Source organism: Stereum hirsutum (assembly GCF_000264905.1).
Source record: "Stereum hirsutum FP-91666 SS1 unplaced genomic scaffold STEHIscaffold_14, whole genome shotgun sequence".
Taxonomy (NCBI): Eukaryota; Fungi; Basidiomycota; class Agaricomycetes; order Russulales; family Stereaceae; genus Stereum; species Stereum hirsutum.
Genome location: NW_006763144.1, coordinates 951,918 through 978,436, shown reverse-complemented (window position 1 = coordinate 978,436; position 26,519 = coordinate 951,918). Strand labels below are relative to the sequence as shown.

Genomic DNA, 26,519 nt, shown 5'->3' with positions numbered 1-26,519 from the left:
AGACGCCCAGAGCCCGCAACTTCAAACACATCGACGGAACCGAAGTGGGCCACCTCCTCTTCTGATTCATCCTCGACGTTGTCAGCCACTGTAACCGCTTGGACGATCATATGCTCTGTTCGAAGGATTCTCGAATGCTTCAGCTTACTTTTGCTGCTGGTTCAGCGGCATAAACTTGTACCTGGCTGTGTTTCGGCCCACAAGATGTGGGTTCAATCCACTCGTATTTGTGGCGGCTGGATGCAATAAATACGACCCATGAACTGCTCTCAGGAGGCATCTCATTCTACATCTGTGCTCAAGCATATCCTATTGATCCTCATAAACTGTCATGTCTCCTCGTGTCTGGCTCATTACTGGCTCCAACTCTGGCTTAGGTCTTGCCCTCACTCGCTACGTCCTTTCTCAAGGCGACAAGGTGAGTCTAACGACTCGACGTTAGTGCATGGCGCGATACTCACTGTGTTATTCTACACGCAGGTCATCGCTGCCGCGCGAGATATCTCGAAAATTCCCGCGTCGATCAAGGACGCCCACGCGCTTCCCTTGGACCTCAACGCTCCTGCAGCTGAGATCCACTCGGCTGTGAAGAAGGTGCTAAGTGCTTATGGGCACATCGACGTCTTGGTCAACAATGCTGGTTACTGCTTGTCAGGACCCATCGAGGAGCTGAGGTATGCCTTCTATTGGTTCCAGCCGTCCCCGCAATAGACAACTCTAACGAACCTTTCATAGCCCTACCGACATACAAGCCCAATTCCAGACCAACGTCTTCGGACCCATCACGCTCATCCAAGCTCTCCTCCCCTCCTTCCGCGCCCAAAAATCAGGCCAAATCCTCAACGTCTCCTCCATCGCCGGTTTCGCAGGCGGTCCCGTCTTCGGTGCCTACAACGGCACGAAAGCAGCCCTCGATGCGTTCTCCGAAGCGCTCGCACCAGAGGTCGCACCATTCGGAATCCAAGTCCGCATCATCACCCCTGGATTTTTCCCAACCAACTTCCTCTCTCGAGCGAGAGAGACTCAGCCTGCATCGGAGCGTTCCCTCGGAATTTACACGCTACCCTCTCAGGGATACAATTCCGTAAATAGATACCATCAGCTGCATGTCGAACAAGGCCAGGTCGGAGACAACGATAAAGCTGCTGCGAGGATGTACGAAGTAGTGAGTGACACGGGTTTGGCGAAGGGCCTGATGGAGAAGCGTAGCGGGATCAGGGTACCGTTGGGCCCGGATTGTGGAGCGAGGATGTTGAAGAAGCTGAAGTCGATCGAGGAGAACGTGAATGTGATGGAGCCAGTTTGGAGTTCGACAGATGTGGAGAAGGAGAGGTTGCACGAGTTTGTGCAGGGTTGATGGCTTGAAGTGATGTCCTTCTACACAGCTAAAAATGGGATGGTTGTATGTTTAGACGGTTTCTTGTTGTTTTGATCAAGAGCGTAATCTCCCAAGCTGTTATTATCGCTAGTCGTAAACAACATGTCTCTTTTAACCTGTCATTCAACGGCTCCCCCGAGAAAGACATGCCTTCAAGACCCCGATGATCGTGGGCTCATGGTTGGGTACTTCGCTCATTCGCGATGTTACATAGCATTGCTACTACCAAGATGATCGAGAAGGAGATGGGGCACAGCAACTTGAAGACCACCAAGTGAACTTGGAGAAGACAACAAGTAGTACTCATCCCCACGGTGAGTAACGAGAATGCTGTTCAGGATATGCATCCCATATGATGATCATGGTAATGAGAAACCTACCCGCAGTCAACCTGTGGGTTTACCCATCGACGTACCCGTACCCGCCATATCCTGACCCTATCGGGCAGGGGCACAACTCCACGGTATCTATCCATCCACGGGACTACCCGAGCCAAGATAATCCTATCAGCAAGATTTTCAGGAAGGGTCGTTCACTTCCTTTGCACAGGCACAGAAACGCAGAGTGCTGAGAAGCGCTTGCCAAGTTCGTCTGTCGCATGCATCGCTGAAGGACACCAAGCACCTGATTGTATATAATATATCCCCCTTTCGCACCCAGTGTCTTTATCTCTCCCACCCACGACTCGGCTGGCAGAGTCCTCGAACCAGCCTATTTTCGCATCTTTACACGATGGGCGGCGCCGTTTCAGAGTCTGATTCAGGTGCAGGCCCTGCTGTACCTTCAACATCATCGAGCGGTGAACATCGATCAGCGTCATACGACGGGAAGAAAGAGGGAGAGATGGTAGAGGTTCTGCCTTCTGTTCAGGATGGAAGTACGTTGGATTTGGACTCGGCACGAACAGGTCCGTATCGAATGTACAGACGACGGTGGTTCGGTGTGTTCGCAATGGTACGTCTTTCCGCTCTTGAAGTTAGGTGTGTGGTGTTCAATCTGTGCGCGCTTTGGTCTTGGGTCCCATGGGATTGGCGGTGGCTTGCGATCGGCGGGTTGTTCAGTTCATCCTGGAGGCTGTCGCGAGTATGAGTTGGCCATGGTTCGGACCTATATCTAACAATGGTGCGTGCAACAATGTCCATGGCTCTTCTACTCTACATACCCATCGTGCTAACCCGAACCGTCTCTCTGTTGATGGGTTGCGCTGACAGTGGTCGATGAGTTTGGGTTCACCCTGACGCAAGTTAATTGGTTGGGCAACATCATCGCATGTATGTATCTCCCCGTCACGGTCTTCACGCCTATGATATGTTCGCGGTATGGCATTCGTGTTTGTGTACGTCTATCATCTATCTCTATCTCGTTGAAATTCTCGCCGACGTGACCCTTTCTTGGTTTAATATAGTGTTATATTGCATGTGGTGGTCTCTTGGTCTCGGCTTGGGTTCGCTATGCAGGCACTGCACACTCGCTCCCTATGAACGGTGCTTATGCGCTGTTAATTATCGGACAGGTGTGTCTCTATCAGTGGACAGCTGGTTAGAATATCTCACGAATATTTCTCGTAGGCTCTATCGGCTATCTCTACCCCGGTGTTTCAAGTACTAGGTACTGTTAGAAGATGTGATTGATGCGGTCGTGCTTCTGACCTCGTGATTTCCTCTATCTTTCAGCACCCAAGTACTCTGAGGTGTGGTTCGACCTGAAGGGACGGACTACGGCTACCATGATTATTTCGATAGGTACTCCACCTTTCGCGTTGATTACCCCCATGCATTCTCCGAAAGATTAATGAGTTCGTTATTGATCGACAGCGAACCCCATTGGAGGTGCTCTGGGACAGCTTCTATCTCCTTCAGTAGGCGACACCAGGCAATCAGTTCGTTTCTACCGTTGTGAATCTCATAAAGGGTCCCAGAACAAATGATTTCTTTGTACCGCAGATCCTAGTGCTGGCAATAATCTGTACAGCCGTCATTCCCGTCGTCTTCATGATCTTCGAGGCTCCGCCAGTACCTCCAAGTACGCATGTCCATTTATCCTTCCATCAAACGTGGAGAATTTTCTCGGGCACCTCTGACTTCGTTCTGTCGCCTTGCTCCTTATATAGCTTTTGCCGGCTCACGGCCTTCACCGTCTATCCTTTCCCTTCTTAACGCGATGCTTGGCCGGCCTTGTCCCGAGGAGGCATATATGACGATACGCGAACGACTTGATTTCGTCATCCTGGTAACCTGTTTTTCTGTTTTCCTTGCTGCGTGAGTTCGGTTCACGCTTACAATCGAGTGTTAAAACTCAACACTTGGCCTTGTCTTGTGTGCAGCATCAATACGTTCTCTGTTCTCAGTGCGGAGTGGATGGTACGCTATACACTATGACATCGCTGACACAAAGTTCTATACTCACTTTTGGTTCGTATTGCTGATTCCGTAGGCTCCCGTGGGATATTCAGATGATATTACAGGGATTATGGGGGCTGCACTTTTAATTGCAGGAATCGTCGCAGCCATCGCCACCGCGCCTCTCTTTGACCGAGTCCTGACGCATCATCTCTCCATCACGCTTCGCATACTTTGTCCTCTCATCGGGGCGTCCTGGTTGTCGCTTATTTGGGCTGGTAAGCTCCACCTGCGCTCAATTCCTCTGTTCTTCTCACTGACCCCAAATCCTATCAACGCTTTTTGTTTATTTATTTCCCCTCTAATAGTGAGGCCAAATGACACAGGCGGAATATTTGCCGTCCTGATCGTCATTGGTGCAGCTTCAATCTCGTTACTGCCTGTAGCACTTGAATTGGGATGCGAGCTGACGAGGAACGCGGACGGAAGTGCAGCTATCCTGTGGTTCTTGTACGTCTATACATCGGCTCTCACACCGTTCGTTCTACTCACTAGACTTTCACAGCGGCAATCTTTTTTGCGTCATCTTTGTCCTTGGTAAGTTCTCCCAAAAAAATACTCTTTCTGTTTACCCACCGTACAGTCACGTTGATAATCACATCTTCACCACCTTTCACTGTCGATTATCCAGCCCAGGACTCTCTCAGAGCACCCTCTACCGCCAACCCACCCCTGAACATGCGCAAAGCGATCATCTTTAACGGAGTCTTCGCTCTCGCCACATCTGGCCTCATTTTCTTCATTAATGGACACCAGGCCAGACGAGTCAAGGATGAAGAAGTGCATAGAGCGCAGGCGGAGGATGGTGCCGAGGTGGGCATTGCGATGACGAGTGCGGGAAGTGAGGAGGCAAAGTGAGAAGCGTTTGGGTCAGGTGGATAACGGGTGCGTGTATTCTCGGTGTTCGGACATTGGGTGTGTGTATGATTCTCGTAGGGCGATTTGGTGAGATGTAGGGATGAGGTGATGGTGCGTGCTGTCTGTACGTTACTTATTGATCCAGACTGCTCGGTGTGTGTTTCGATCTGTACATCATCCATGTTATCTGTGTTATCTGTTCGATCCGTCGCTCTTTCTTTGTGGACATACAACCTCTCCTGATCTTATACCTTGTTTGTGACATATCCTATCTTACTACGTTGGGCAGGCTTCAGCGCGACTCGCCTGGTACGCTGCATCGTGTTGTCTCGCGTCTGCATCGCCTCGCTACGCCCATATGTGAAGCTTCTGAACGCGAATTCCTCGTTTTCGTTTTGTTACGTCTACTGATATCATCCAGGTTGTACGCCACCGGTCAGTATGACTCCCGTGGAATGTGCCATCTCTGGCTCCGAAACTTCGCTTGTTATGACTTATAAAGGCGTCCCGTCACGCCTGCGATCCCAGTACCTCAGTGACCACCTCTCGCCACCCACCTCCGTCCAGTTCCCGAACGACTTCAATCATGGGGACTCGAGGATATATCGTCTACAGGTACAAGAGACTCTACTTCTATGTCTATAACCACTGCGACAGCTATCCAAGATGTCTCGGCGCGATGCTGCATGCTCGGATACCTCGTAATGATCCTGAAAAACTCGAAAAATACATCAAGCGTGAGAGAGCACGGCTGAATGCTTTCATAACTGAGATGAAGAAACGTCTGAAGGTCAGCATTTTCATTCCCTATGTTTCTCATATATAGGCATAGGATGTGACACTGACGTTTGCTTTCACTTCGATGTTGTATTCTAGCTTTCCGAAGACGCAGACGATGCGACCTTACGCAAGGTCATGATGAAGCACGGATTCACCCGCTTGAACGAAATGGGCGACTATACCATATCCGCCATCCAGCCGACCAACACCCTCTTCATCGAATGGGTCTACGAGCTCGACTTCGATAGGCTCGTCTTCCACGTCGACACTTTCCCGCTGTTCCGCCTCGACAACATGCCCCCTAGCCGGGACATCTTTATCACTTCGATCGGGCAAGATAGTTACGGGCATCGTGCTTGTACCTCGGATACCCCCGAGCAGTATCGTTATAACCGGAAAGCTACCCCGCGCGCGGTTGAGACGTCCGTTGTGGATGAATACGCGCAGTTGAGCAGTGGACAAGCTCCTGTTATGGTAGGATCCGAGGCGGTTCATGATCTTCTTGGTGTAGCCTCTGGTTTGTCCCACCTAGAGGGAGTCAGGATCCGAGTTCTGGAGGTCATGGTGGGCGTAGAGATAGGCTCGTATAGGTCGGGTCACGACTTTAAGGAGCTGGAGACGTATAGCCACGTCGACGAGGTGGGCGATTCAGATGGCCCCGATTCGCGCATACTCTCTGTCATGAGAGATATGATGCTCTGGGCTATGTATCCCATGTCCTTCGCGAACTACGACGAGGAAGCGCAGCAAGACAAGAAAAGGCTCGAGGTCGATAACTGGCTCAGACGAGACGTCTTCCTGCACATGCATCTCCACATTGACGACGACGAGACGTTACGTGCTGCTGTCGTCGAGGTCTGTAACAAGGCCATGCTCGAGAAACCTGATAATACAGGTCCAGATGTCTTATATTCCATCATCTTCTCTGGCTATCACCTCGCCATCGTCCGCATAGACCGTAATTCTAGCGCAGATGCGGCATTCACAGTAACCCACACCCACGCTCTCCCATTCCTGCCATCCTGGTACGCCACATCTCCATCGACCCCGGGTATCACGGCCCTTGGCCGTCTATCATACCTGCCCGACCCAGATGCGGTGGGACGTCTAGCTTTCAGCACCGAGGATACGAGTCCTGAAACCCTCTTCACGAACGCCGGCATCCTCGACACCCTCCCTTCTGAAATCCTCATCAAGATCGCTTCTTACATCACAGATGTCGATGCACGCTACATCTTCGCCAGCTTGTCTCCTCGCACCAAACAAGCATCGATAGATATCGTGCGCGACGTGTATGTCAACGGCTGGCCCTTGCTCGCCATCTCTGAACGCGATGCATCAGACGGAGAGGCGGCCGCAAGGTCACGACTGACCAGTGCTTTCTTTACCACCATGTTGAACGATGAGGTATTCGAGCTATCGTTGGGCACCCGTGGCCTGTCACGATACGGAACCCCAGTGAAGAACCTTTTGACACCATCCGAACTCGGACTCAACCCTCTTTCCGAAGAACGCGATGGTCTGGGGTCGATGTCGTGTGGTATGGTGCAACATCCGTGGGCCGCGAAGCCTGGCCCAGGATTGAAGGGGATGTACTATGCTGTGGTCGAGAAAGGTGGTAAAGTGCAAGTTGGCTGTCGCTTTCCTGAGGTTGAGGATGAGGATGAAATTTATGAAGAGAAATACGTGGAAAAAGACAGGCGCTAGTGTGGGGACTCGAGCCTGAGATATTCGGCACTTTTTCTAGTTTGATGGAGACAAAATGTTACAGTGTAGTGGTACAGGCGTGTTGCTGTCTTTACTTCCGAATGAACAACGTGTTTCTTCTGCAATTTATGCTTTTGAGTCTCGACTGACCCCTGGGTCCAAAGCCTCTCTTGATTCACTCTCAGAGTCTTTCTTGAATCCCAAAAAATACTTCTCTCTGAAGTCTCGATGCGCAGGAACGTGCTCACCCTCTTTCTTATTTGCTGTGTCGTTCGCTACTGGCTCGAATTCAGGCGGGTGGTAAGTCTCTGATGTAATCTTTCGGATCGTAACGAGCTGCATTGCGATCGATCAGCACAGAGAGAATTTCACCAGATGAAATGGCGCAGGTAGTGAACATACCCGTCGGCCCCACGCCCCAAAGTCCTGCAAGGAATTCGCGATAACCTCCATCCCCTCGCACATCATGGTCGATATATCAACCTCTTGATATTCATCCGTTACTGTGGGAAGGAAGAAAACCAGTCGGCCGTTGGGTTTGAGGAGGTAGCGGGCCAGGAGAACGAGGTCTGTGGCGAGGGCAGACAGTTCGTAGGGTTTTGTCGGTGGAACGTAGGGTTGATCATCACTATATGATGGAGGAGTGAGTATGAGTACGAGTACGAGGGCGGAGGCGAGTCGAATTGATAGGTGGCGTCAATGACATACGGGCGTGGTATGTGTACCGCTGGAGTCGTCGTTCGTTCGCGCTCCTTCTTCCGCCCAAGACGTTTTGCACCAGCACGAACACCATCTAGTGAGTCGAAATATACTCGGTTTAGTCTGTCTTTCTCGAAGGCTCTATAAGGCAAGCTCACAAGGCGGATCAGTAATTATCGCATCAAACAAGCCGCCACATCGCCATGGATTGCGTGTTACGTCGAAGGTGCATAAGTCGATGATGCGCTGCTCGACACCGTACTGCGCTGACGCTCGTATGATGCCTGGGCGTGTCTCTGTGAAAATGACCATGACAGAATGTGAGATCAAGCAGGTCCGCCGCATTGGAGTCAGAGCGATAGGGGCGCACAAGTTAGTTAGGGTAGCGTACCTTTTCCTCGCATTTGACGGCCGTCGATATCTGAACCAAAGACGAAGGCTCCAAAGTGCGCTGTTGTCTGCCCCGATGTTTAACGTTCATGTGAAGGTGCGAGGAGCGAGAAACTCACATATGCCATGCTACCGGTACCGATGAATGGATCGTAGACAAGCTTGCCTGGAGAAGCCTGCATGAGCATTAGCAGTAAGCAAAGCGAAAAAGGCCCTAGACCACGAATGCACTCACTAGAGTCTGGTTCGCCATGAGCAATGAAATTTCGGCTTCCATACTCGTGTTCCCGAAATAAGCTCTCTTTTTGACATCGAACTTCTTAATTAGAGACCGCGCAGAGCCCTCTTCTACCTTCAGAAGTGGTCAGAGACATCGTTTCGAGGATTCTGAGGTAGGTGGTGAAATCCGTTTCGGCATAGTAAGGAACGTACCAACCTGCCAAAGAAAACCTCCTTGAAGTTCCCGTCTCCTTCATGCTTATGTCTTGTCGTCCCTTTCGTGTCAGCGTCTATCCGATGCCTTGTGAGTCAAGTCTTCACATAAGTCGATAAATATACCATAACTCACATTCCTCGAAACAACCCATCACTACCTCGGGATTTTTCATGTCGATCTTTCCCAGGAAATCCATATACGAGAAGCTCTCGACGACTTCACGTTGTCTTCGCTGTGGAATAGACTGGTTGTATCCATTCACGAAGAATTTGAATGACGTGTTAGGGATATATTTCTCCCATTTCGAGCGGCCGTGTTTTTCGTTGAGTGCGTGAAGGTCTTCGTATGTGGCACCGCGGGCGTAAAACTCATAAATCGACCTAACCCAGGGCAAAGCATGGGAAAATGGTTAAGATAAGCGAGCAAGCAGGTCACGCACTTGATCAAGATACATCTCCTCGCCAGCAGTATCGCATGTTCTTCCTCTTCGAGCTGCAAGACAGAGAACGGCCGCGAGCTGTCGAAGTCCTCCGGGATGCTGAGCTTAAAACCGTACAGATCAGCTATAGACAGCAGTTCTGGTATTCTGAATTCATCGTGTGCTTGAGCAAAGACAAAGAGATATGGGCGAGACATGAGCGCCAGTGACTGGATCCCAGACGAGAGCCGGATGTTCGGAGTGAAGAGCGATGGATCTCAGATCGGATATTTGCAGGCGTTGTTTGGCAAGAGCCTCTGATCCAAACAAACACCTTATCGCCACATTCATCACTCTCGTGTGGCCCATCTTTCCCGGAGACATCCTGACACTGACACCTTGACAGTATATTTTCGACTCAACCTAGCGATACGAGGGACATCTTTTTAGGATGAAATTCTGATCACTGCTGTTTTGAAGCGTTCTAGCATAAGTAAGCTGTAATTGTTCAACCATGCCGAGCGAAGACATATATCGTGTCTTGGACACAATTCTCGATCCTCTGAGAACAACCGGCTGTAAGTTCATATGCCCGTAGTCTATGAGTATAACTTTATGCATTTAATTGGCTGCTTTTAGTAACCGAAGATATAGTCGAAAAGCTAAGCCATCTCTTCTCCGACGACCTCCTCCTCGCTGCTCTCGACCTCATAGATAGAGAATGCGGTAAGACACTTCCTTCACGTCTGTAAAATTGAACTCACAGTCCCGAAATATTGACTGCTCTTAACAGTGATAAGATATACGACAACATGGGGTCACCACCATTATCACGTCCATAGCTCAACGGCGACCCGTACCGTCTTCCCTTCCCTCCCCCAATCACCAGCGACGCCCGCCTTCTGCACCTGTCCTGCTTTCTCAAAAGCCATTCTTTTAATGGACTCGCATATCATGGTTCGTGCCTTTCATTCCTGCTCTCAAATTTTCTTGCACACATTTGACGCGATGAGTGTTGTGCTGTAGTGCAAACATGTACTGGCGGTGCAGCTGGCGGATAGACTTGGAAAGTTCGTCGAGAAGCAGGTCGGACCGGACGATTTTGTCGCCTTGCTTAGAACGGAATCTTGATGCATACCTGTATACGGTTTCATCTGTTGGCGAGTGCACTACTCGGACTCGAACGCGAAAGACAGACGCGGATATGGAGACTGCAACAATAATGGATAAGCTAATAATATGACAGAAATAAAATGCACAGAACGTGGTCTAGTAGTATTAGAGTTCTGTAGTCATGTCAAGGTCAAAGTCAGGGTCAAGGAGGCCAAAAGTTACAGTAAATAGAACGAAAACTGAATAAAACTTGGGAGAAACAACAATCAGATGCATTAGCAGAACTAGACGGGAGCGAGGAATACGACGACGAAAGCGATGATCCGAGTGCACAACGCCAGAGCACCGGATCTATACAACACATCGGCACTACGCTGTACGCGAGAGGACGGTAAGATAGAGAAAAAGAAAAAGAAAAAAGAAACACCAGCTTTACTTGGAGCGGGACAGAGTAAGTTAGTAAGTCCATCTAAGGGCGCAGGACGACGTGCATCAAACAGGGAACCACCAAACTCTAAACTTTTCCCTTCCCCTTCTCCTGAACCACAGCCTCGTCATCCACCATCCTACTGATCCTCCACTCTAGTATGTCCGCATACTCTTGCAACCCCTTGACCAACGCCTCGAGATCCTTCCTGACGGGCAGCACCCTCCCCTCCTCATCTACGCGCATCATCTCCCGCATCTGCGTCTCCGCGTCCTGCTCATCTGCATCTTCATCCTCGCTTTCCTCGTCGTCATCATCCTCTGAAAGCGAAGCCGGAGACAGCTCCGACAACTCATCCACGTCTTCCGCAGCATGACCGTGCTTATGCTGGTCCTCGACGTCAGAAACATCAGACAGAGGCGACGAGGCCTTCGAGCTCGAATCCATATCGACATCCCCATCTGCATCCGTATCAGCAACGACTGTACTGCTCGCCGCCCTTGAAGTAACCTTCGTCGAAGTGCCGCTCGTGGAAGGACCAGCGCGTCCCTTTTCCCCAGCCTTCGCCTTCCCAACAAGAACAACAGGGACCGGTTTCGTGGGGCTCATAGGCCTCGGCTTGGCTGCAGACACGCCCGCGGTCTTGTCGGTCGTCTTCGCACTGGAAGTCTTGCCCTTGGCCTTGACCTTTTCCTCCTTGTCCAGCCCATTCTTCAACTCTATCCACTTCGCTACCTTCCTCACCTCCTCTGGTTCCCAAAACGCCCAGAACTTCTCCTCTCCATCATCCGGCCCTTCCTCGTCCTCGTCCTCAGCCTTCTTCTTGCCTTTCTGTTTGGTCTCCGCGGCCGCTCCCTTTTCTGCCGCAGGTTTCCTGCCATAAACCGCGACGAACCAACCCCACTTCTCACACACCTTTCTATCGTCGTCAGTGATGCGAGCCCTGCCCTTCGCTTTCCCGGACTTCTTCTTGTCGCCTTGGAGGAGCGCGAGAGTGGCTTCCTGTTCGGCGAAGGAAGGTGTGAGAGCGTAATATATCCGACCGTCATGGTCTATTCCGAGGGGTGAGAAGCGGGGGTTGTAGGACTGGACGGCGAGGCGGTGGGCTTGTTCGATGGCTGCGAGGGCTACCTTATGCTGCGCACGATCCGTCTTGTCCTGTGAACGTTATGGTAAATGCAATCAGCGAAATAGTCCCCGACCGAGACCATACGAGGAAGAGAATACAACGCACCGCATCCTTCTTAGCGCCCTCCCATCTGTCCTTCTCTTCTTTCGTCCTCTCCCTGTCTTCCTTACCCAGCTCCTTGATCTGCGCCTCCACTTGCGCCATCTCCTCCTTCACCCTCCCTGCTCCAATCGCGTACTCTATGAGCGCCTCGACCACGTAAACCAACTGCGCCGACGTCGCCACATGTACACCGCTCCCAGCTAACTTCCCACTCCTCGTGCTATGCGCCGTAGCTAACACTGGGGGCGGGAGCGGGTCCGGGAAGGTAAGTGTGTCGAGCGGGTCGGCGAGGGCGGAAAGGGAGGAGCGCATAGAGGCAAGGGCACCCCAAAGGCGAGAGAGGTTCGCGCCACATGAGTTCGCCTCCTTAGCCGCGGTAAGGACTAATTTCCTCCCTTGTGAGCTGCCAACCGCAGCGTCGTTCTCCGCAATGAGGTGGAGCAGGCCGACGACGATGGTCTTGACGCACACCTCGCTCACCCACCCGAGCGAGACTTCGCATTCCTCCTCCGTCATCATCTCCTCGTCCTCGTCATCGTCCAGAACGGCATGACGACGGCCGTTGACGGACGACCCTGCGATCTCCTCGAGCTCCTCGAGGTTGGGACGAGTCATATCGAACAAATTAGAGAAGCGGAGAACAAATTCGCGGACACCCATACGGGCGAGAGCCGCAGAGTGAGAGAAGTTCGACGGAAGATGGACAGATTTCCAGTGAGGTTGGGGAATCGGCTTGGGTTTCGGAGCATAGGCGCGTTTGGGCTTTGCTGCAATGTTGGTGGCGGGAGTAGCAGTCGACGCGGACTTCTTAGAGACCTTGGGTTTAGTAGTCGCGGAAGCAGACGTGGAGCCTTTAGGTTGTTTGTTAACCTCAGCTTTCGACCTTCTAGGGGTCTTCTCGGGTTGCTTGCCCTTCGCTTTAGTAGTAGTCTGCAAGGGCCATGAGTATATGTGCACATTGACACAGCGCGATCTGTCACTCACCTGCTTATCGTCGTCAGAGTCACTATCAGCCTTGGCAGCCTCCGCCTTCTTAGCTGCAAGATTAAAATTGCTATCGACGAAAAATGATGAGGACGACATGTCTCGCGAAGAAGGGACCGAACATACCCTGTCGGTGGGAGTCCTTTCGCCTTGCGACAGTAGCGACAATTGCAGGCGTCCTTACATTTAGGGCACCTACGATTGTACATGCATGGTCAATGTCGTAGCTAATTTTATAGATGAAGATGAGAAGTGATATACTTGAAAATGAACATTGTGCCTTTGACGTGCTCCTTCGTTCGGCTGGCAGTACCGTCCGACATGATACCGGCCATGTCGAGGCCGTACCTATTAGTGAGGCAACGCTTGCAATAGCGACCTCTGCAGCGGCCCTTGGCGGTGGCCATAGTGCATTGAAGGCCATCTGGTCGACCGTAGAACGCGTCAGAACGCGTACAAAGAAGAACAAGATCAAGACTGACCCTTGACATCCTTCTTACGCGCACATTGATGGCAATAAAAAGAACCGTCGGGGAACTCCTCACTCGCGTTCTGGGGATCCTCACCGGTCGCGAGGGCCGCCGACTTTGACGTGCCAATCTTCTTGGTGGGGGATGGTTTCGGCTTGGATAAGACGTCGACGGTAACTTTCTGTTTCTTGTACTTGGGATCCGACGAAGCAGACGCCATGTCTCGTCCTTGGGAATGAGACAGATCGAGCTCTGACCTTTTCCGCTTCAATGGAGTCGTGCCGGCAGTGGTAGATTTGGCAGGAGATATGGAAGCGCGTGCTTTGGGCAGAGGGGTGTTCTCCTGGTCGGACCCATTCTGGGTCGCGGTTGGGGTCGGCATGACGCGTGCGGAAGAGGGGGTGCGATATGGAGAAGGGGGAACTTGCACATGCGAGAGTCGCCTTGCAGAAGATATAGGGCGTGGCTGTGTCCTCGCCGACATTATTGTTGTATATGTGTGTGCTGTGTTAACTGTAGTCGGGGCGGTGAACGTGTGTCGGGGAAGGGGGTGAGTCCGGTAAGCGGAGATGATGGGAGAGAGCAAGAGGACGAGTCGGACGCGACGCGCCCTTTTGTTGATTTCGGCAATAAACGAACGCCAAATTGGGTCACGCGCACATACGTAAGTTAACCGATGCTGACTAAGCCGGTCCCCCGAGAATTTCTGGCCCTTCGACGTTTTCGTCCGATTCGCTCCTCGCTCTCGCGTACAACGTCAGCCATCCCTGCCCGTCCTTGTTCTTAATTCTTGAAAAATGGCCCACGCTGATCACACACGAGACCCTTGGTGAGTAGTACATACACCACCAGAAAGACGCGCGCTCATAGACTCGGGCAGCCCATGGGTCATTCTTAACGACTTTGGCGGCGCGTTCGCAATGGGAGCGGTCGGTGGTGGTATCTGGCACGGTATCAAGGGTGCCCGGAACTCACCAAAGGTACGTGCCTTTGCTTGTTTCACTTTGTCTGGGTGATGAACTGTGTTCCAGGGCGAGCGATTCATCGGTGCCATCTCTACCATCAAAGCCCGCGCACCCGTCACGGGTGGCAACTTCGGTGTGTGGGGTGGTATGTTCTCAACATTTGACTGTGCCGTCAAGGGATGGCGACAAAAGGAGGACGCATGGAATGCGATCATCTCTGGGTTCATGACCGGTGGTTGTCTGGCCGCACGAAGTCAGTCATTTCCTCACTCCGATCTCGTTCGACATCTCGCTGAACGCACATACGTGTCGTCATCGTTTCCCCAGGTGGACCAAGATCAGCATTTGGGTCAGCCGTAGCCTGTGGTATACTGCTGGGTGTGTTTGAGGGTGTGGGCGTACTTTTGGGACGGGTATTCTCGGAGAACACCCGACCACAACTTCCTCCTTGTACGTCCCACCACTATCTCAATCTCGACCTAACCTCTATATCCATACCACAATTTCTCTCTGCATCTTGCTCACGAATATTGTGGTTTATTTAGTACCTGAAAACATGCAACCCCAGTCATCTCCGTCCCACTGAGTCTTGCACCCTTGACTCTCGCCCCGATCATTGCCCTATTTCACTCCTAGACGTGTATCATACTCATCCAGCGTCACAAGCCCGATTCACGTTACACCACACCGCAATCATTGCACTCGTCACGCTTACTGCTTTACCCATCCCGTATTTAATTCGCGCTCTCCGGCTGTATACATTTCTCAACTCTTATGGATGCGACTTCGTGTGATCAAGCCCCCGGACGCATCGATGCTATGGACCATTCACTCACGTACCGCGCTTTCAGATGCAAGCCTGCCTTCACGAGCTATATCCTCACATGTATAGCTCGCTCGGCGCTTATTTGGTCTATTTTCTCGCAAGTTTTTACCGTCTCAGCGAAGTCGACCGAGGCACCCGGATCGACTATTACTAAGGAATGTCTATGTCTACCTCTCTACGATGCCTCTGAGTCTTTCTAGGTTTCTTCTCAGTGCTTCACCGACATCGTTCTCATGCGTGCGTTGCTCGCTCACTCGGCCTTGTACTCGTTTCCGATATCGATCACCATACCAGTTCGTAATCAGTCCTCGGTTTCATGGTTATCATGCTCTTGTTAGTGTGACGAAGTCTTTGCTCACATACTCACAACCTACTTATAGGTGTAAGAAGAACTCGTTCCCCACAATATCACCGTTAAAAGGAGACTCTTTATTATTCCAGTGTCGCAAACGAGAAAATTTAGCCGCGCAGGAATGCTGACCTGTCGATCCTTCAAACCAACTACCAGCAGGAAGCCATCTAAAAAATATGGCGAGGTCATGGCGATCTTCCGGGCTGTACTCGATTGCCTCTTCATTACACTCCCTCTCGCTCTCAAGTGCTCTGTAGCCGGATTCTTCATTCGCCCAGGGGTATCAGCTCTGAACAGGATTTTCCACCACGACATCGAACATCGGAGCTTATTGCGTTGGGATTGATGGGTGGACGAACTATTAAAAATATTCTTTAATTCGCACTAACCGAACAGACACGAGATCAACAATCTTCGCATACTGGTCTTGTCTAGGGTTACGTTGGTGATACTCGATCGGATGGCCATCCATAGGACATTTAAAACGGATCCAAACACATAGACGAGCTTCGGCAGCTCTGCGGCCCAGGTCCTCACGACCAAGTGAGTCCTGCATCTGTGCGTGGAGATGAGGTGCCTCAATTCCCACGGATAGCCACCCACTGCCACTTCTGCTCTCTTACACGGGTCTCGTTAGCTAACTTGCTCTCGAGTGACTCATAACGTGCGAGGACGTCACAGCAGGTGTACTTGGTTATTGATCAGGTGAGGACGTCATCTACAGTCTGTTTATAAATTATTTCTCTGCCTTGTTTGAACATACAGACGCCAGGTGTTTAGGATCCCCCGAGTTCCAGTTGTATCATATGGAAGACTCGCGTCCACCAAAGTCTCCCCCCCTCTTGCCGACGATCATGACGAGAAGACGATCACGGCTAGAAAGGCCGGTGTGCGATGGCGTTGAGGTTATCAGGACTGGAAGCTTGAAGATGTTGTGAGTACACCCTTAAGGTAGGAGACCAAGACGGGGATGGAGTTACGCTGCAGCCACTTGGTGTTGCTGTGCTTCATGTCCGAGGAGGCAAAGAAGCAAGCAGACTAAACTGGACTAGTAGTACATGGTGCTAATTCCGCTCTTTCCGAGTCGTATACGCTGTTGACGCTGGACGGAGGTTCCGTCCGCAGAATACACAATGAAGACTACCATCTTCTGCTTCGTTAGAGACAATGGCCGTAAAGGTGAGCACCATTTTCAAGCATAATCGAGCAGATATCGGATGGGCTTACAGGTACCTCTGGGTAGTAGCTAATAATGTGCAGTCGCGAGTGCATCAGAGGCTCCCGGAAGCTATCTGGACTCCTTATAGCTCCCGTCTGTAATGATCTTGGCGTGGTCAGTTACTCCCGAAGGGGATCGCTATTTATTCAATACCACTGGTCATTGAGCTTATTGTTCATTGCTCAGATGTCACCGGTCGGGGATTAAGACCTACAACCGTGGGGCTTCCCCGTCGGGGAGGCGCAGTGTATGTAGATCCCGCAACGTCTAGAACACACTAACAGCCGATTCAACTCTATTCATGGGCACAAGGAGTGCCGACGGTGACTTAAATTATACCTTGTTTCCGGTACTTCGCACATTTTTGAAAGCCGATGACAACCACATTGACGCTAGTGAGCACGTTCCCGCTACTTCTACGAACCTCTGGCTATCCCAGTGAGATGTTTATCTACACACACCAGCCTAGATGAACGAACACTTGCTTTGTTCTTTATAGTCGACCAGCCGCATTGAATCCAAACGCTCTCACAACCTGAGGTGCCGGAAAATCGGCAATCTCTGGACGAATAAATGGGCTTTCGTAGAGCCTGAAGCAGCACAATCAATGAAAAAACTGCAGCCCTTGATCTGTTCGGGCATCCACCGGTGAGAAGTCACCTCGCCGAAAGGCTGTTCTCGAGTCTGGTAATACGTTAAGAGCATGGACACACCGACGCTGGTGTCATGTCTTGACACCAGGCATTTTGATCCACCGTGACGCTCATATGCTGACCGGTCGCACCTTCTATAACCCCTGGATCAACGACAACATTGCTGTAGTTGCTGGTCTTATTTTTGACTTAGCACATCTCGGGATTCTCGGGCATGCCCATTGGGTCCTCAAGTTGTTGGCAGTTTCAAAATCACAACGTTGCGCGAGCCACTTCGTCCATCCTCGGAATTGAGCTACGGCACTGGTCCTTGTCAGAGGTTGACAGAACCCAAGGTTTTGGCTCGTTAAATCTTTCTCGAGGGCAGCCACCTACTTACTTTAGTGTCTCTTCACCCAAATTAGTGGACAGTTCCTTCCCTGGCTCTTCCGCTGCATCCAGTTTGGTAAGATTTGCGAGGAAGGTATTGCGGAATTCAGACCTCTGCCCTCTTCCATTCATCCTCTCTCGTCATCGGTCTGGTATAATGCCGATCTATCTCGCCACAGTTTAGATATTTAGAGGAGCTCTAACACTACGGGGTCCTCAGGAGACTACTACATACCTCTCCCATACACAAGCGACAGCTTGTCCACTTGCTTGATGTCGTCTATCCCGGTGCATTGTGTCAATCATGAACATACTGCTCCTGACCCGGTTGCGGCCAACTGGATGTCTAGCAAGAAGGTGAACTTCGTTTACGCACGTCTCTCACGTATCCGTTCCAGCTGATGTTGACTGGTCTCAGACAGTAAACGGCGGCATGAACGCTGCTCTCATGGAATGCGGTATGATATCTTGTTCTTTGGGACAAGATGCTGCTCGCCGTGTTTTTGAAGCCATCTTCCATGTGCCGTTCGATACTCTCCACATCTGTTACGAAGGCTCTCGGCGTTGTTTTTTCCTTCCACCCAGCGTCCTCGGATACACTCACATGCCTATTTGCCTCGACTTCCATCACGATCTCTCTCAGTCAATTATCCCTCAGCACTATTGGCAGCCGACCACCGACACCAATTTCGGTCGATATGTAACGGGAGCCAAGCTGGAAAAGCCCATCTTTCTCGACCATCTCAACGGAGGCGGATTCGGTCTGACGGTTGCAGAAGCTTGTAAAGGGAACAGTACGCATATTCGACGGTGGAATGAGGTGGCAGAACTGGGAGGAAAGGCTACCGTGCAAGTGCGCGTATGGGTAGTAAGCTCATATTCATGTATGAACATTGTCTCCTAGAAGCTCATCGGATTTTCTCGCCTCTATAGTTCCATACATCAGTATGGAAACGACAGATTAGTACCAGAGACCAGACAATACACAGGAAAGCCATCACGCTCCGGCAGTTTGTCCGACACCTCGGTACGACTATGAGAGACTACCTCAAGGTGCGTATAGCTGTTATGTTTGGCGCCGAGAATGCACATGTTAATGCCATCCACGGCGGCCAAGAGCCATCCTTTATGCTCAGAAACCGGACAGTTGATCACCAACGACGACCTCGTCATCTTAGCAGCTGTCCATGTTTCTGCTGGAAGCTGGTAGTTGATTGTGGCTTGTCGTTTGGGAAAGGTGCATCTGGCGGGATGAACTCATCGAATTTGTGAAGTGAGATGAGGAAGGCATATCAGACAGCACTGGCGCGACTTGATTGATCATTTGTCGCCCGGAAAACATGTAAACACCGGCTCTCAGATTGTATTCCTGGGATCTGTTAGTGGAAATACATTGAACTTTGAGCCAAGTTGGGGCTCTACAGAAGTGGGGGAATCTCTGTAGCTACCGCTCCTCGTCACCTCCGCTGAGCCGCTAGCATCGAACCCCCGAATGTGGTGGCGCAAGTAAAATCAATCACTCGGCAAATTCCAGGTTGTAGGTTGTAAGTGAGTCAAGTAGAAAGTTCACGGACGTCCCTTCGTTGTCTCTGATAATTTTCGATAAATTGAACAAAGCAAATGTCGTAGTACTAGTGTGACTTGGGCAGTTGGCCGCGACGCCTGAGCTTCGCCTGAGCACCGTGAAGAGAGATCGGACGGACTCAGAAACATAGTGCTGGCAGATCGGCCCGGGAGACCGGCAGCGGCGATTGCCTCTTTGGGGTGGCGCGCTCTTCTGTCATCGCTCCCCAATCGCTCCAGTCCGCAATGCTCTGTCGCGTTGATGCCTGCCCTTCTGCCTGCTTTGCTGCCTCTGTGTTCTTCCAGCTAGAGACTATGCGATACTCAGGTAACTCTATGCTAGCTTTCCCTTGTAGAGCACTCACGCTCGAATGATCGTCTTCGCTTCCGGATTCGTCGGTCGCCCAATTGAATCACTTTCTTCGGAGAGTTGGACGGACGAACTTCGAAATGCGCTCGTTCAACGGGGACACGCCACTGAGCTGCATTGCACGGGTGACATCCAATGCTGGCTTTGACCAGGTTCACATTGCTGCTTCTTGCCGGCAATCGTATATAAAGGTCGCGCTCGATGGCAAAGGCTTTCCCGCAGGCCGCCCAAGTTCGAGTCTCATCCTTGTTCGGAGCCCTCTGTCCTTGTGCCCTGTCCTCTACTCCCCTTTAGCCTCAGCGTCCTCGCATGCCTCATAGCTCTTCTCTCTTCTGTTATCCCTCCACGCCGGCCATGGACATGGACTACTCTTCAGACGAGGGCGACGCCGTCTCCACTCCCCTGCAGGAGCAAGGAGAATGCAAGGAGACTGATTACCTTTCCCGCTGTCACCCTTCCTATAATACTTGCTCTGCTTTCAACAAATCCTCGTTGAGTCTTCCACTAGACGATGGCTTATCAGGACCTGGATGCAAACGTGTAAAGGCGTCGAGAGCCGCTCGTCCTCGTCTCTCCCCTTTGTCCCCCGCCAGTCCCCGCCAGTCAAAAAACGAAAAGCGCACCCAGCTTCCTGAAGCGTATAGCACGCCCTCTAGCCAGGCCGCCAGCCCCATTAGTCCCACCTTCGGTGGCGATCCATTCTCGGCAGCGATCTCTCCGATGTGGAGTTTTGGTCCGGATGCCTCCTCAACTCCTTCACGCACCATGCAGAGGCCTTACGAAGTACACACACAAGGCCTGCCACCACCACCCGTGTTCTCGCCCCCTAAATTTTCTGCTCCTCCTCCCTCTTCTTCTACCACTTTGACTCCAACCTGTCAGCCATATCCTACCTCGTCATCATCTATGGCCGCCCGTTCACGTCCACGCCTCGCTCAACCTTTCACTTCTGAACTCGCCATTCCTCGCAAAGCTCAGCTCTACTCGGAACGTTTCCCCGCCGATCACTTTCTCGACGCAAGATTCGTGCACCTTTACCGTTTGAGTGATGAACTTGGCGCAGGCGGGTACGGATTCGTCATGACTGCGCGCCATAGGCTGGAACAGTGCGAGGTCGCGGTTAAGTTTATTATCAAGGCGAAGGTGCCGGACCATGCATGGATGGAGGATCGGAGCGGACATAGGGTTCCGACTGAGGCGTTGTTGCTGGGCCTATTGGACCACGAGAATATCGTCAAGTGTCTAGACTTGTTCGAGGACGATCTCTATTTCTATCTCGTACGTTGTCGTCCCCTATATTTACCCAGACAACCCACTTATTCACAATTTCTCCCTCCGTGTTTAGGTTCAAGAGCTCCACGGTACGCCATGGGTCCCAAAACAGAAGGACAGCATGCCACAGAGACAACTTTCTGCTCCAGAGAAACTCTCCATCTTCTCTGACCTCTCCACGCCCGCGCTCACGCCCTCACCCTCGGGCGCGAGCTCGCTTCAGCGTGACCGCCCTGCGACACCCCCTCAACTCTGCATCTCCGTCACCGACTCCTTTCCCCACGAAGTGGAATTCGTAACCCACAGTCCTACCGATTCACCTTTTGCCTCTACCGAACAAAGCTCCCAAAATCATTGCTTCTCGGCCGACGCCCGCGCAGATGCCTCTACTTCCTCCTTGATGGATTGTATATCTCCCGCCGAGGCCGCTGAGCTTTTCAATCCCTCTTGTGTATCCTCCTCAGCGTTCCTCGAACCTCCGGTTGCTCCGTCCGCAAGACCGGCAGTCGTACGTCGTCCTTCACACGACCTGTTCGAATGTATCGAACAGTCGAAGCATAAACGACTTTCGGAGGATCAGGCGAGATATATCTTCGCACAGGTGGTCGAGGCCGTTTATTACCTCAACAGCCAGGGCGTGACGCATTGCGATATCAAGGATGAGAATATTTTAGTCGATAGTGACCTCAAGGTGAGACCTTTAACCTTCGTCTTTCTCGTTTCTCCTTGTCATGACCCCTCCATTGTCCTTGCCGTTAACAAGTGCTAATGGGATTCCTTCCTCTTGCAGGTCAAACTGGTCGATTTCGGCTCTGCCGTCGTCACCGACCCCAACTGCACCCGTCCCTACTACACCCTTTTCTTCGGCACCACAGCCTACGCCGCCTCTGAAGTCCTCCTCAAAAGACCCTACCGCGCACCGCCCGCAGAGATATGGACTCTTGGCGTCCTACTCTCCTACCTTCTTACGGGAAACTCGCCGTTTCCGACGGAGAGGGACGCGATCAAGGGTAGGGTGGTAATGACGGAGAAAAGCGCGTCGTGGCTGGGCGAGGGGCCCATGGACATTATGATGAGGTGTCTGGAGCCAGAACCGGAATATAGGGCGGTGATTGAAGAGGTCAGGGGACATTGGTGGTTGGAAGGGGCGCTGGAGTATGGGAGGAGCGACAGGGAGGAGGTCTGAGTAAATGATTTACAGTTTGAGGGGTGGGGTATGGATCGGCTTTTCGATCTCGTGGCTGGTCTTAAATGTCTTTCTCTGCCGGACTCTGGGTCGACTCGTTTCTCTTTCGGTCTCTTCCCTCTCGACTGGCGCTCTCTGTCGTTCTCGTTGGCTCAGTTATACCTGCATGGTCCCGGTTCTTATATCTTCGACTCGTAAGTTTCCTTTCACTCTCTATCATCCAACCTTATAAATTCTTCTCATCAGTCCCAGCATGTTTCAAAACTTTTATCCTCCTCTCTTTTATGAGCGTCCGTCCGCTCGTTCGTCGGTTTCCTTGTGCCTATAATTACCTGCCTCTTGCCGCGAAATCTCCCTTTAGCCCTCTTAATCCTCACTCCTTCCCCATATTCCGTCATTCAGACTACCTTCTCACTCTCTGATCATTCAGAAACTCGTCACCTCTGGCGTTCTGATCCTCGTAGTTCTCCTCATCCTCAGCGTCCAGAGCCCTCAGTTCCATCTCCTCCGTTTGTATCACTATTTGTTTCTGTGTGTAATTTGTGTCTGTATTTCCTTGTTGTGTTTTGTTGTGTTGTTGTATATATAGTTATGTATTCACTGTATAACCCGTCGTTAGTCCCGCAATCCAGCTGTGGATGATCTCCGTCCGGTGGGGGCTTGGTGTAGCGCCATAGCTCGCCACTCCATTTTAGGTGCTGATTCCCGGGATCTGGCGCGTGGCGAGCGTACTTAAGCTCCAACTTATTGTGGCACCGTCTCTCTTTCCCCTCCTTCTTTGCATTCCACCTCACACTCTTCCCAGCTTCAATTTGCCATCCCATAAACGGCTTATAATTCTTGATCCATCATCATGGTGAGCAGTATCTGCTCGTAAACTACTGAAAGTTCTACTGACACTGCTTTCTCTTACTACGCAGGCTCCCCGCGGTCTCTCAGCAGAAGACAAGAGGGTAAAGCTTGTCGAGATATTTCACGAGACGGTGAGTTGTGTACCGTATCCGCGTATACAATATCTTGCTAACCTGCAAAGTTTTTCTACAGAAAGATTTCTTTCAGGTATGGAGCCCCTGAGTCCGACTTTTCAGCGACAGTGCGACTGTTTGAGGCAAAGCGTGTGCTCATGGGGTAGCATATATTCAGCTGAAAGAGCTGGAGAAGTTAGGGCCGAAGATGAAAGGCATTGGTGAGTGGCTTATTCGCGACTCTGCTCGGTTTGCCCCATACACTGCCGCCGTCTTCCCTGCCCACCCAGACGTTCGCACACCCTCCTTCAGACACATCGCACGCTCCATATACATTCCATCGTCACTAGTTCCGATTCTACCCTCTCGTATCTGATCTAGATGCATTCCTTTTATGATGAAAAATGCTGAATATATGCGCGTTTCTGCGTCATGAATAATCGCAGTCTCACAATCCGTGAAAGAGGTCCTCCAATCCCTCGTTGATGACGGCCTAGTACAGACGGACAAAGTCGGCTCGTCTAATTGTAAGTTTCCGTGTCCCGTTTTGCTCGTCTCCAGGTATCTGACCACATCTACTTTACTTGTCTCCTTGTCCGGCACCCTCGGGGCGCATATATGCAGTCTTCTGGAGTTTTCCGTCCGAGAGGGGGGCAATTGTACGTTCCGTTAGACATTCCAACTCCATATATGCACTGTTTTATTGACGATGACGTTCGTTTTGACATGATTTGGGATGTTAACAGATGCAAAACCGGCTGGACACCGCCAAAGAGACGCAAGTCACGAACCAGAAACAGTTAGAAGAAATCAAAACTAGCATCGAGGTCGAGAAGAGCGCGAGGAATGACACAGTAAGCACTCCATATCCACGCCTACCATCACCCTATCCATATAATAATCATGTACACTTGCCTATACTTCCCAAGCCCGAACGAGCCGCAGCGCTAGACAAACTCGCAACCGTCAAGAAACAGATCTCAGATCTTGAGACGGAATTACAAGCATATGGTGCTTGCGACCCCGCGAAAGTCGATGAGAAGAAACGCGCGGTGACGTTGGCGAAGGAGGCTGCTTTTCGATGGACGGGTGAATCTAATCCTTTCCCCCTTCGCCTCGCGATGCTTAGCTTAGAAATACTGACCCTGATGCATGACAGATAATTATTCAATATTATTCCAACACTTCACGAGGCAGAGTATGGTGGAGGGGGATGATATTAGGAAGTATCTCGAGATCGGGGAGGACTATGAAGATATTTGTTAGGATATGCGGGTCACGAAGGTAAATCAATATATATCCTCTTCGGGTGGTATAAGTCAGAGACTGTTGACGCTGAATATAAGACCAGGTGCTAAGTTGATGTCGGCGAGTTTCACAGTGTGGCGGTAGACGGACAGTTTGAGACATTGTCAATTACTCCGTTTGCAGCCTGGGATGTCTTTTTCCAATTAGACCTGAATTATGACTGGAATGACTGTCTGACAGATTGCTATCCTTCCGTTGTCTCACTGTAAGTGCTCCGAGAATTCAATGGACTGATCGTTACACACGTCGATTACCTCTCTGAGACCAGTCTGGTGGACTAAGACCCGATTTACTCGTACGTATGTTTAATTCGCCTCTTCCACGCTCACTCTCCTGTCTCCCTCATTCTCGACCTATAGCTCTATATATCACCGTCATGGCACTTAGGGTCCCGCTTATCGTCGTCTCCGTCCTTCTCGCGTCATGTCGCGCTCAGCAGCAAGCAGTGCCTGCAGCATCCCTGGCAGCACAACTCTCCCTTACCACGAGTGCCTCTCCTTCGTTTCCTACCACTATGCTCGACACGAACGACACCGAAACCTTCCTAGCATCCAATTGGGGCCTTGCAAAGGGGCAAATCGAGAACGGTGCATCAGATCTCACCTTTGCACAGGACCCTTTCCCGTCCAACGCGGTGCCCAGCACCGACAATTCCTTTGTTATTCAAGGCAGGCAGGCGAACGAGACGACGAGTGGTGACCCTGAAGAGACGACGAGCGGAAGCCCTGACGAGACGACGAGCGGAGGCCCTGTGCTCCAAGTACTATACTCCAACGGAAGTTATTCGAACAACAATCAAGGGGGAGCACAGTTTTACTCGTTGTGGAACCCACCGATCGATAGCGGAGGATGGAAAACGATGATGGTCAGCTACGAGGTTGCGTTCGACAATGACTTCGATTGGGTAAAGGGTGGTAAACTCCCGGGTCTCAGAGGAGGTAGTCTTGATGGTTGCTCTGGTGGAAACCAGGCAGACGGAGATAATTGCTTCAGCACAAGGATAATGTGGAGGGAAGGAGGAATGGGCGAAGGTCTGTGTCTTCGCGCATATACATTGATTGCTCGCTGACAGTTGTGCATTCAACAGTGTATGCTTATGTGCCGAAATCCTCGAGTGTGTGCAACGAGACGGAGGCTATTTGCAACGACAAGTATGGAGAAAGCTTAGATCGGGGCAGCTTCAACTTTACCACTGGGCAGTAAGTTCATTACCTCCAACTCACTTCTTCCTCCACGTCAAGGCTAAATATTGAAACACGTGTTAGATGGAACCGTATCACGCTACTCGTGCAAACGAATCATCCTGCTGGCGCCTCCAACGGCCAAATATCATTATAGTCAGTCGTTCGGTTTGGTTGCACCTAATATTGCTGACCACGTATGCTCGCAGTCATAACGACGTGCATGTTTTCTCGCAGACCGGAGTCATGTTTGGGAACGACAGTGATGTAACCCCGGGAGGATTCTACTTCAGTACTTTTTTTGGTGGTATGTCTTCGTCTTACGCCTTGTGTCCACCTCCTGCGCTTTTGCTCACGAATGCTCTTCCACGTTTCTCCATTCGGTGGTGAACCCGATAGGCTCAGACTCATCCTGGGCCTCGTCCCGCGACACACATTCATATTTCCGGAACGTCCAGCTGTGGGCTTCCGCCAACTTTACCGGGCCTATTGAAGCGACCACGAGTGCACCGACAGGCGGGTCACAAAGGTTGCACTCTCTGCCGCAGGCTGTTGGGGTTGCTGTGGCATTGTCCGTACTTGGGATGGTTGCGTCCTTGTAGACTTTGCGTTGACTTTGTGTATGAGCAATTCTTGACTGGGACTTGACTGTACATTGTAACTTGCTCTCTCTCCCAAATAATTTTACTATTATAATATACCTTTAACTCCCCAGTCCCTGTGAGATACCGTCTTTGTTATCGCACACACACCCGAACTCGACGTGTTGTTCGGGACCCCACGCCACAACGCCACATTGATTAGTCAGCTAGTTGAACCTTTCCGGCAGTCTGACTCTAATTTCAACCAGTTTTTAACCCCCAACATCTCTTACGGACCATTCTACGTAGCTTCTGTTTCTTTGCTCTACTCTACCTACTACTCATGCGAAATCTCGTCTATCTGGGTGGGTGGCGCTCTAGAGTCCTTTTGTTTCTCGGACGAACTCGTCTCTCTGGTA

The 26,519-nt window shown here is 51.2% G+C and overlaps 10 protein-coding genes across 10 annotated transcripts; 8 read left to right on the top strand and 2 right to left on the bottom strand.

Annotated features, from left to right (window-relative positions):
* Positions 1 to 273: 273 nt before the first annotated feature.
* On the top strand, positions 274 to 1,499 carry STEHIDRAFT_84257 (NAD-P-binding protein). The gene is made up of 3 exons (XM_007308040.1): positions 274 to 418; positions 481 to 674; positions 736 to 1,499. The coding sequence occupies exons 1-3, from the start codon at positions 332 to 334 to the stop codon at positions 1,355 to 1,357; spliced, it is 903 nt and encodes a 300-aa protein (XP_007308102.1). The 5' UTR covers positions 274 to 331; the 3' UTR covers positions 1,358 to 1,499.
* Positions 1,500 to 2,221: 722 nt separating this feature from the next.
* STEHIDRAFT_64286 (MFS general substrate transporter) lies at positions 2,222 to 4,635 on the top strand (the record flags this gene model as incomplete). The annotated part of the gene is made up of 14 exons (XM_007307770.1): positions 2,222 to 2,332; positions 2,440 to 2,500; positions 2,590 to 2,714; positions 2,784 to 2,891; positions 2,947 to 2,986; positions 3,052 to 3,120; positions 3,193 to 3,257; positions 3,322 to 3,400; positions 3,489 to 3,636; positions 3,702 to 3,738; positions 3,812 to 3,995; positions 4,086 to 4,227; positions 4,283 to 4,314; positions 4,409 to 4,635. 14 exons carry the CDS (start codon positions 2,222 to 2,224, stop codon positions 4,633 to 4,635), a joined length of 1,428 nt encoding a protein of 475 aa, XP_007307832.1.
* A 595-nt stretch (positions 4,636 to 5,230) lies between these two features.
* On the bottom strand, positions 5,231 to 9,304 carry STEHIDRAFT_84251 (tRNA guanosine-2'-O-methyltransferase). Its single transcript, XM_007308039.1, has 11 exons — positions 9,087 to 9,304; positions 8,780 to 9,027; positions 8,644 to 8,720; positions 8,447 to 8,563; positions 8,331 to 8,387; positions 8,213 to 8,279; positions 7,980 to 8,117; positions 7,831 to 7,915; positions 7,525 to 7,750; positions 5,512 to 7,458; positions 5,231 to 5,425 (listed from the first exon to the last, which is right to left on the bottom strand). The coding sequence occupies exons 1-10, from the start codon at positions 9,281 to 9,283 to the stop codon at positions 7,249 to 7,251; spliced, it is 1,422 nt and encodes a 473-aa protein (XP_007308101.1). The 5' UTR covers positions 9,284 to 9,304; the 3' UTR covers positions 5,231 to 5,425; positions 5,512 to 7,248.
* A 553-nt stretch (positions 9,305 to 9,857) lies between these two features.
* Positions 9,858 to 10,196, top strand: STEHIDRAFT_63693 (uncharacterized protein; the record flags this gene model as incomplete). Its single annotated transcript, XM_007307712.1, has 2 exons — positions 9,858 to 10,022; positions 10,092 to 10,196. Coding segments are annotated over 2 exons (270 nt in total), but the record flags the coding sequence as incomplete, so codon positions are not given.
* Positions 10,197 to 10,278: 82 nt separating this feature from the next.
* On the bottom strand, positions 10,279 to 13,569 carry STEHIDRAFT_124233 (uncharacterized protein). Its single transcript, XM_007308038.1, has 6 exons — positions 13,303 to 13,569; positions 13,082 to 13,244; positions 12,947 to 13,015; positions 12,821 to 12,890; positions 11,840 to 12,766; positions 10,279 to 11,763 (listed from the first exon to the last, which is right to left on the bottom strand). The coding sequence occupies exons 1-6, from the start codon at positions 13,508 to 13,510 to the stop codon at positions 10,693 to 10,695; spliced, it is 2,508 nt and encodes an 835-aa protein (XP_007308100.1). The 5' UTR covers positions 13,511 to 13,569; the 3' UTR covers positions 10,279 to 10,692.
* Positions 13,570 to 14,036: 467 nt separating this feature from the next.
* Positions 14,037 to 15,020, top strand: STEHIDRAFT_171054 (mitochondrial import inner membrane translocase subunit Tim17/22). Its single transcript, XM_007308037.1, has 5 exons — positions 14,037 to 14,119; positions 14,171 to 14,270; positions 14,322 to 14,508; positions 14,583 to 14,705; positions 14,801 to 15,020. The coding sequence occupies exons 1-5, from the start codon at positions 14,088 to 14,090 to the stop codon at positions 14,839 to 14,841; spliced, it is 483 nt and encodes a 160-aa protein (XP_007308099.1). The 5' UTR covers positions 14,037 to 14,087; the 3' UTR covers positions 14,842 to 15,020.
* Positions 15,021 to 18,278: 3,258 nt separating this feature from the next.
* Positions 18,279 to 18,884, top strand: STEHIDRAFT_133709 (uncharacterized protein; the record flags this gene model as incomplete). Its single annotated transcript, XM_007308036.1, has 3 exons — positions 18,279 to 18,542; positions 18,608 to 18,731; positions 18,811 to 18,884. 3 exons carry the CDS (start codon positions 18,279 to 18,281, stop codon positions 18,882 to 18,884), a joined length of 462 nt encoding a protein of 153 aa, XP_007308098.1.
* A 1,776-nt stretch (positions 18,885 to 20,660) lies between these two features.
* STEHIDRAFT_84242 (kinase-like protein) lies at positions 20,661 to 22,259 on the top strand. The gene is made up of 3 exons (XM_007308035.1): positions 20,661 to 20,889; positions 21,344 to 21,570; positions 21,670 to 22,259. The coding sequence occupies exons 1-3, from the start codon at positions 20,688 to 20,690 to the stop codon at positions 22,063 to 22,065; spliced, it is 825 nt and encodes a 274-aa protein (XP_007308097.1). The 5' UTR covers positions 20,661 to 20,687; the 3' UTR covers positions 22,066 to 22,259.
* Positions 22,260 to 23,238: 979 nt separating this feature from the next.
* On the top strand, positions 23,239 to 24,296 carry STEHIDRAFT_133708 (meiotic nuclear division protein 1; the record flags this gene model as incomplete). Its single annotated transcript, XM_007308034.1, has 6 exons — positions 23,239 to 23,251; positions 23,477 to 23,557; positions 23,655 to 23,689; positions 23,777 to 23,884; positions 23,960 to 24,119; positions 24,190 to 24,296. The coding sequence occupies 6 exons, from the start codon at positions 23,239 to 23,241 to the stop codon at positions 24,294 to 24,296; spliced, it is 504 nt and encodes a 167-aa protein (XP_007308096.1).
* A 544-nt stretch (positions 24,297 to 24,840) lies between these two features.
* On the top strand, positions 24,841 to 25,992 carry STEHIDRAFT_37722 (uncharacterized protein; the record flags this gene model as incomplete). The annotated part of the gene is made up of 6 exons (XM_007307687.1): positions 24,841 to 24,996; positions 25,072 to 25,369; positions 25,426 to 25,537; positions 25,604 to 25,675; positions 25,729 to 25,826; positions 25,919 to 25,992. Coding segments are annotated over 6 exons (810 nt in total), but the record flags the coding sequence as incomplete, so codon positions are not given.
* Between the last annotated feature and the right edge of the window lie 527 nt (positions 25,993 to 26,519).

Excerpts from the sequence above, each read along its gene's own strand:
- STEHIDRAFT_84257 (XM_007308040.1), top strand. The coding sequence starts at position 332 with ATGTCTCCTCGTGTCTGGCTCATTACTGGCTCCAACTCTGGCTTAGGT. Across the intron at positions 419-480 it reads TCCTTTCTCAAGGCGACAAG|GTCATCGCTGCCGCGCGAGA; the intron begins GTGAGTCTAACG and ends TTCTACACGCAG. Across the intron at positions 675-735 it reads GGACCCATCGAGGAGCTGAG|CCCTACCGACATACAAGCCC; the intron begins GTATGCCTTCTA and ends AACCTTTCATAG.
- STEHIDRAFT_84251 (XM_007308039.1), bottom strand. The coding sequence starts at position 9,283 with ATGTCTCGCCCATATCTCTTTGTCTTTGCTCAAGCACACGATGAATTC. Across the intron at positions 8,721-8,779 it reads GATGGGTTGTTTCGAGGAAT|ACGCTGACACGAAAGGGACG; the intron begins GTGAGTTATGGT and ends GGCATCGGATAG. Across the intron at positions 7,916-7,979 it reads GATAATTACTGATCCGCCTT|ATGGTGTTCGTGCTGGTGCA; the intron begins GTGAGCTTGCCT and ends TCGACTCACTAG.
- STEHIDRAFT_124233 (XM_007308038.1), bottom strand. The coding sequence starts at position 13,510 with ATGGCGTCTGCTTCGTCGGATCCCAAGTACAAGAAACAGAAAGTTACC. Across the intron at positions 12,891-12,946 it reads AAAGGACTCCCACCGACAGG|CAATTTTAATCTTGCAGCTA; the intron begins GTATGTTCGGTC and ends TTTCGTCGATAG. Across the intron at positions 11,764-11,839 it reads AGGGCGCTAAGAAGGATGCG|GACAAGACGGATCGTGCGCA; the intron begins GTGCGTTGTATT and ends TAACGTTCACAG.
- STEHIDRAFT_171054 (XM_007308037.1), top strand. The coding sequence starts at position 14,088 with ATGGCCCACGCTGATCACACACGAGACCCTTG. Across the intron at positions 14,271-14,321 it reads GTGCCCGGAACTCACCAAAG|GGCGAGCGATTCATCGGTGC; the intron begins GTACGTGCCTTT and ends ACTGTGTTCCAG. Across the intron at positions 14,706-14,800 it reads CCGACCACAACTTCCTCCTT|TACCTGAAAACATGCAACCC; the intron begins GTACGTCCCACC and ends TGGTTTATTTAG.
- STEHIDRAFT_84242 (XM_007308035.1), top strand. The coding sequence starts at position 20,688 with ATGACTGCGCGCCATAGGCTGGAACAGTGCGAGGTCGCGGTTAAGTTT. Across the intron at positions 20,890-21,343 it reads TCTCTATTTCTATCTCGTAC|CGTTCCTCGAACCTCCGGTT; the intron begins GTTGTCGTCCCC and ends TATCCTCCTCAG. Across the intron at positions 21,571-21,669 it reads TAGTCGATAGTGACCTCAAG|GTCAAACTGGTCGATTTCGG; the intron begins GTGAGACCTTTA and ends TTCCTCTTGCAG.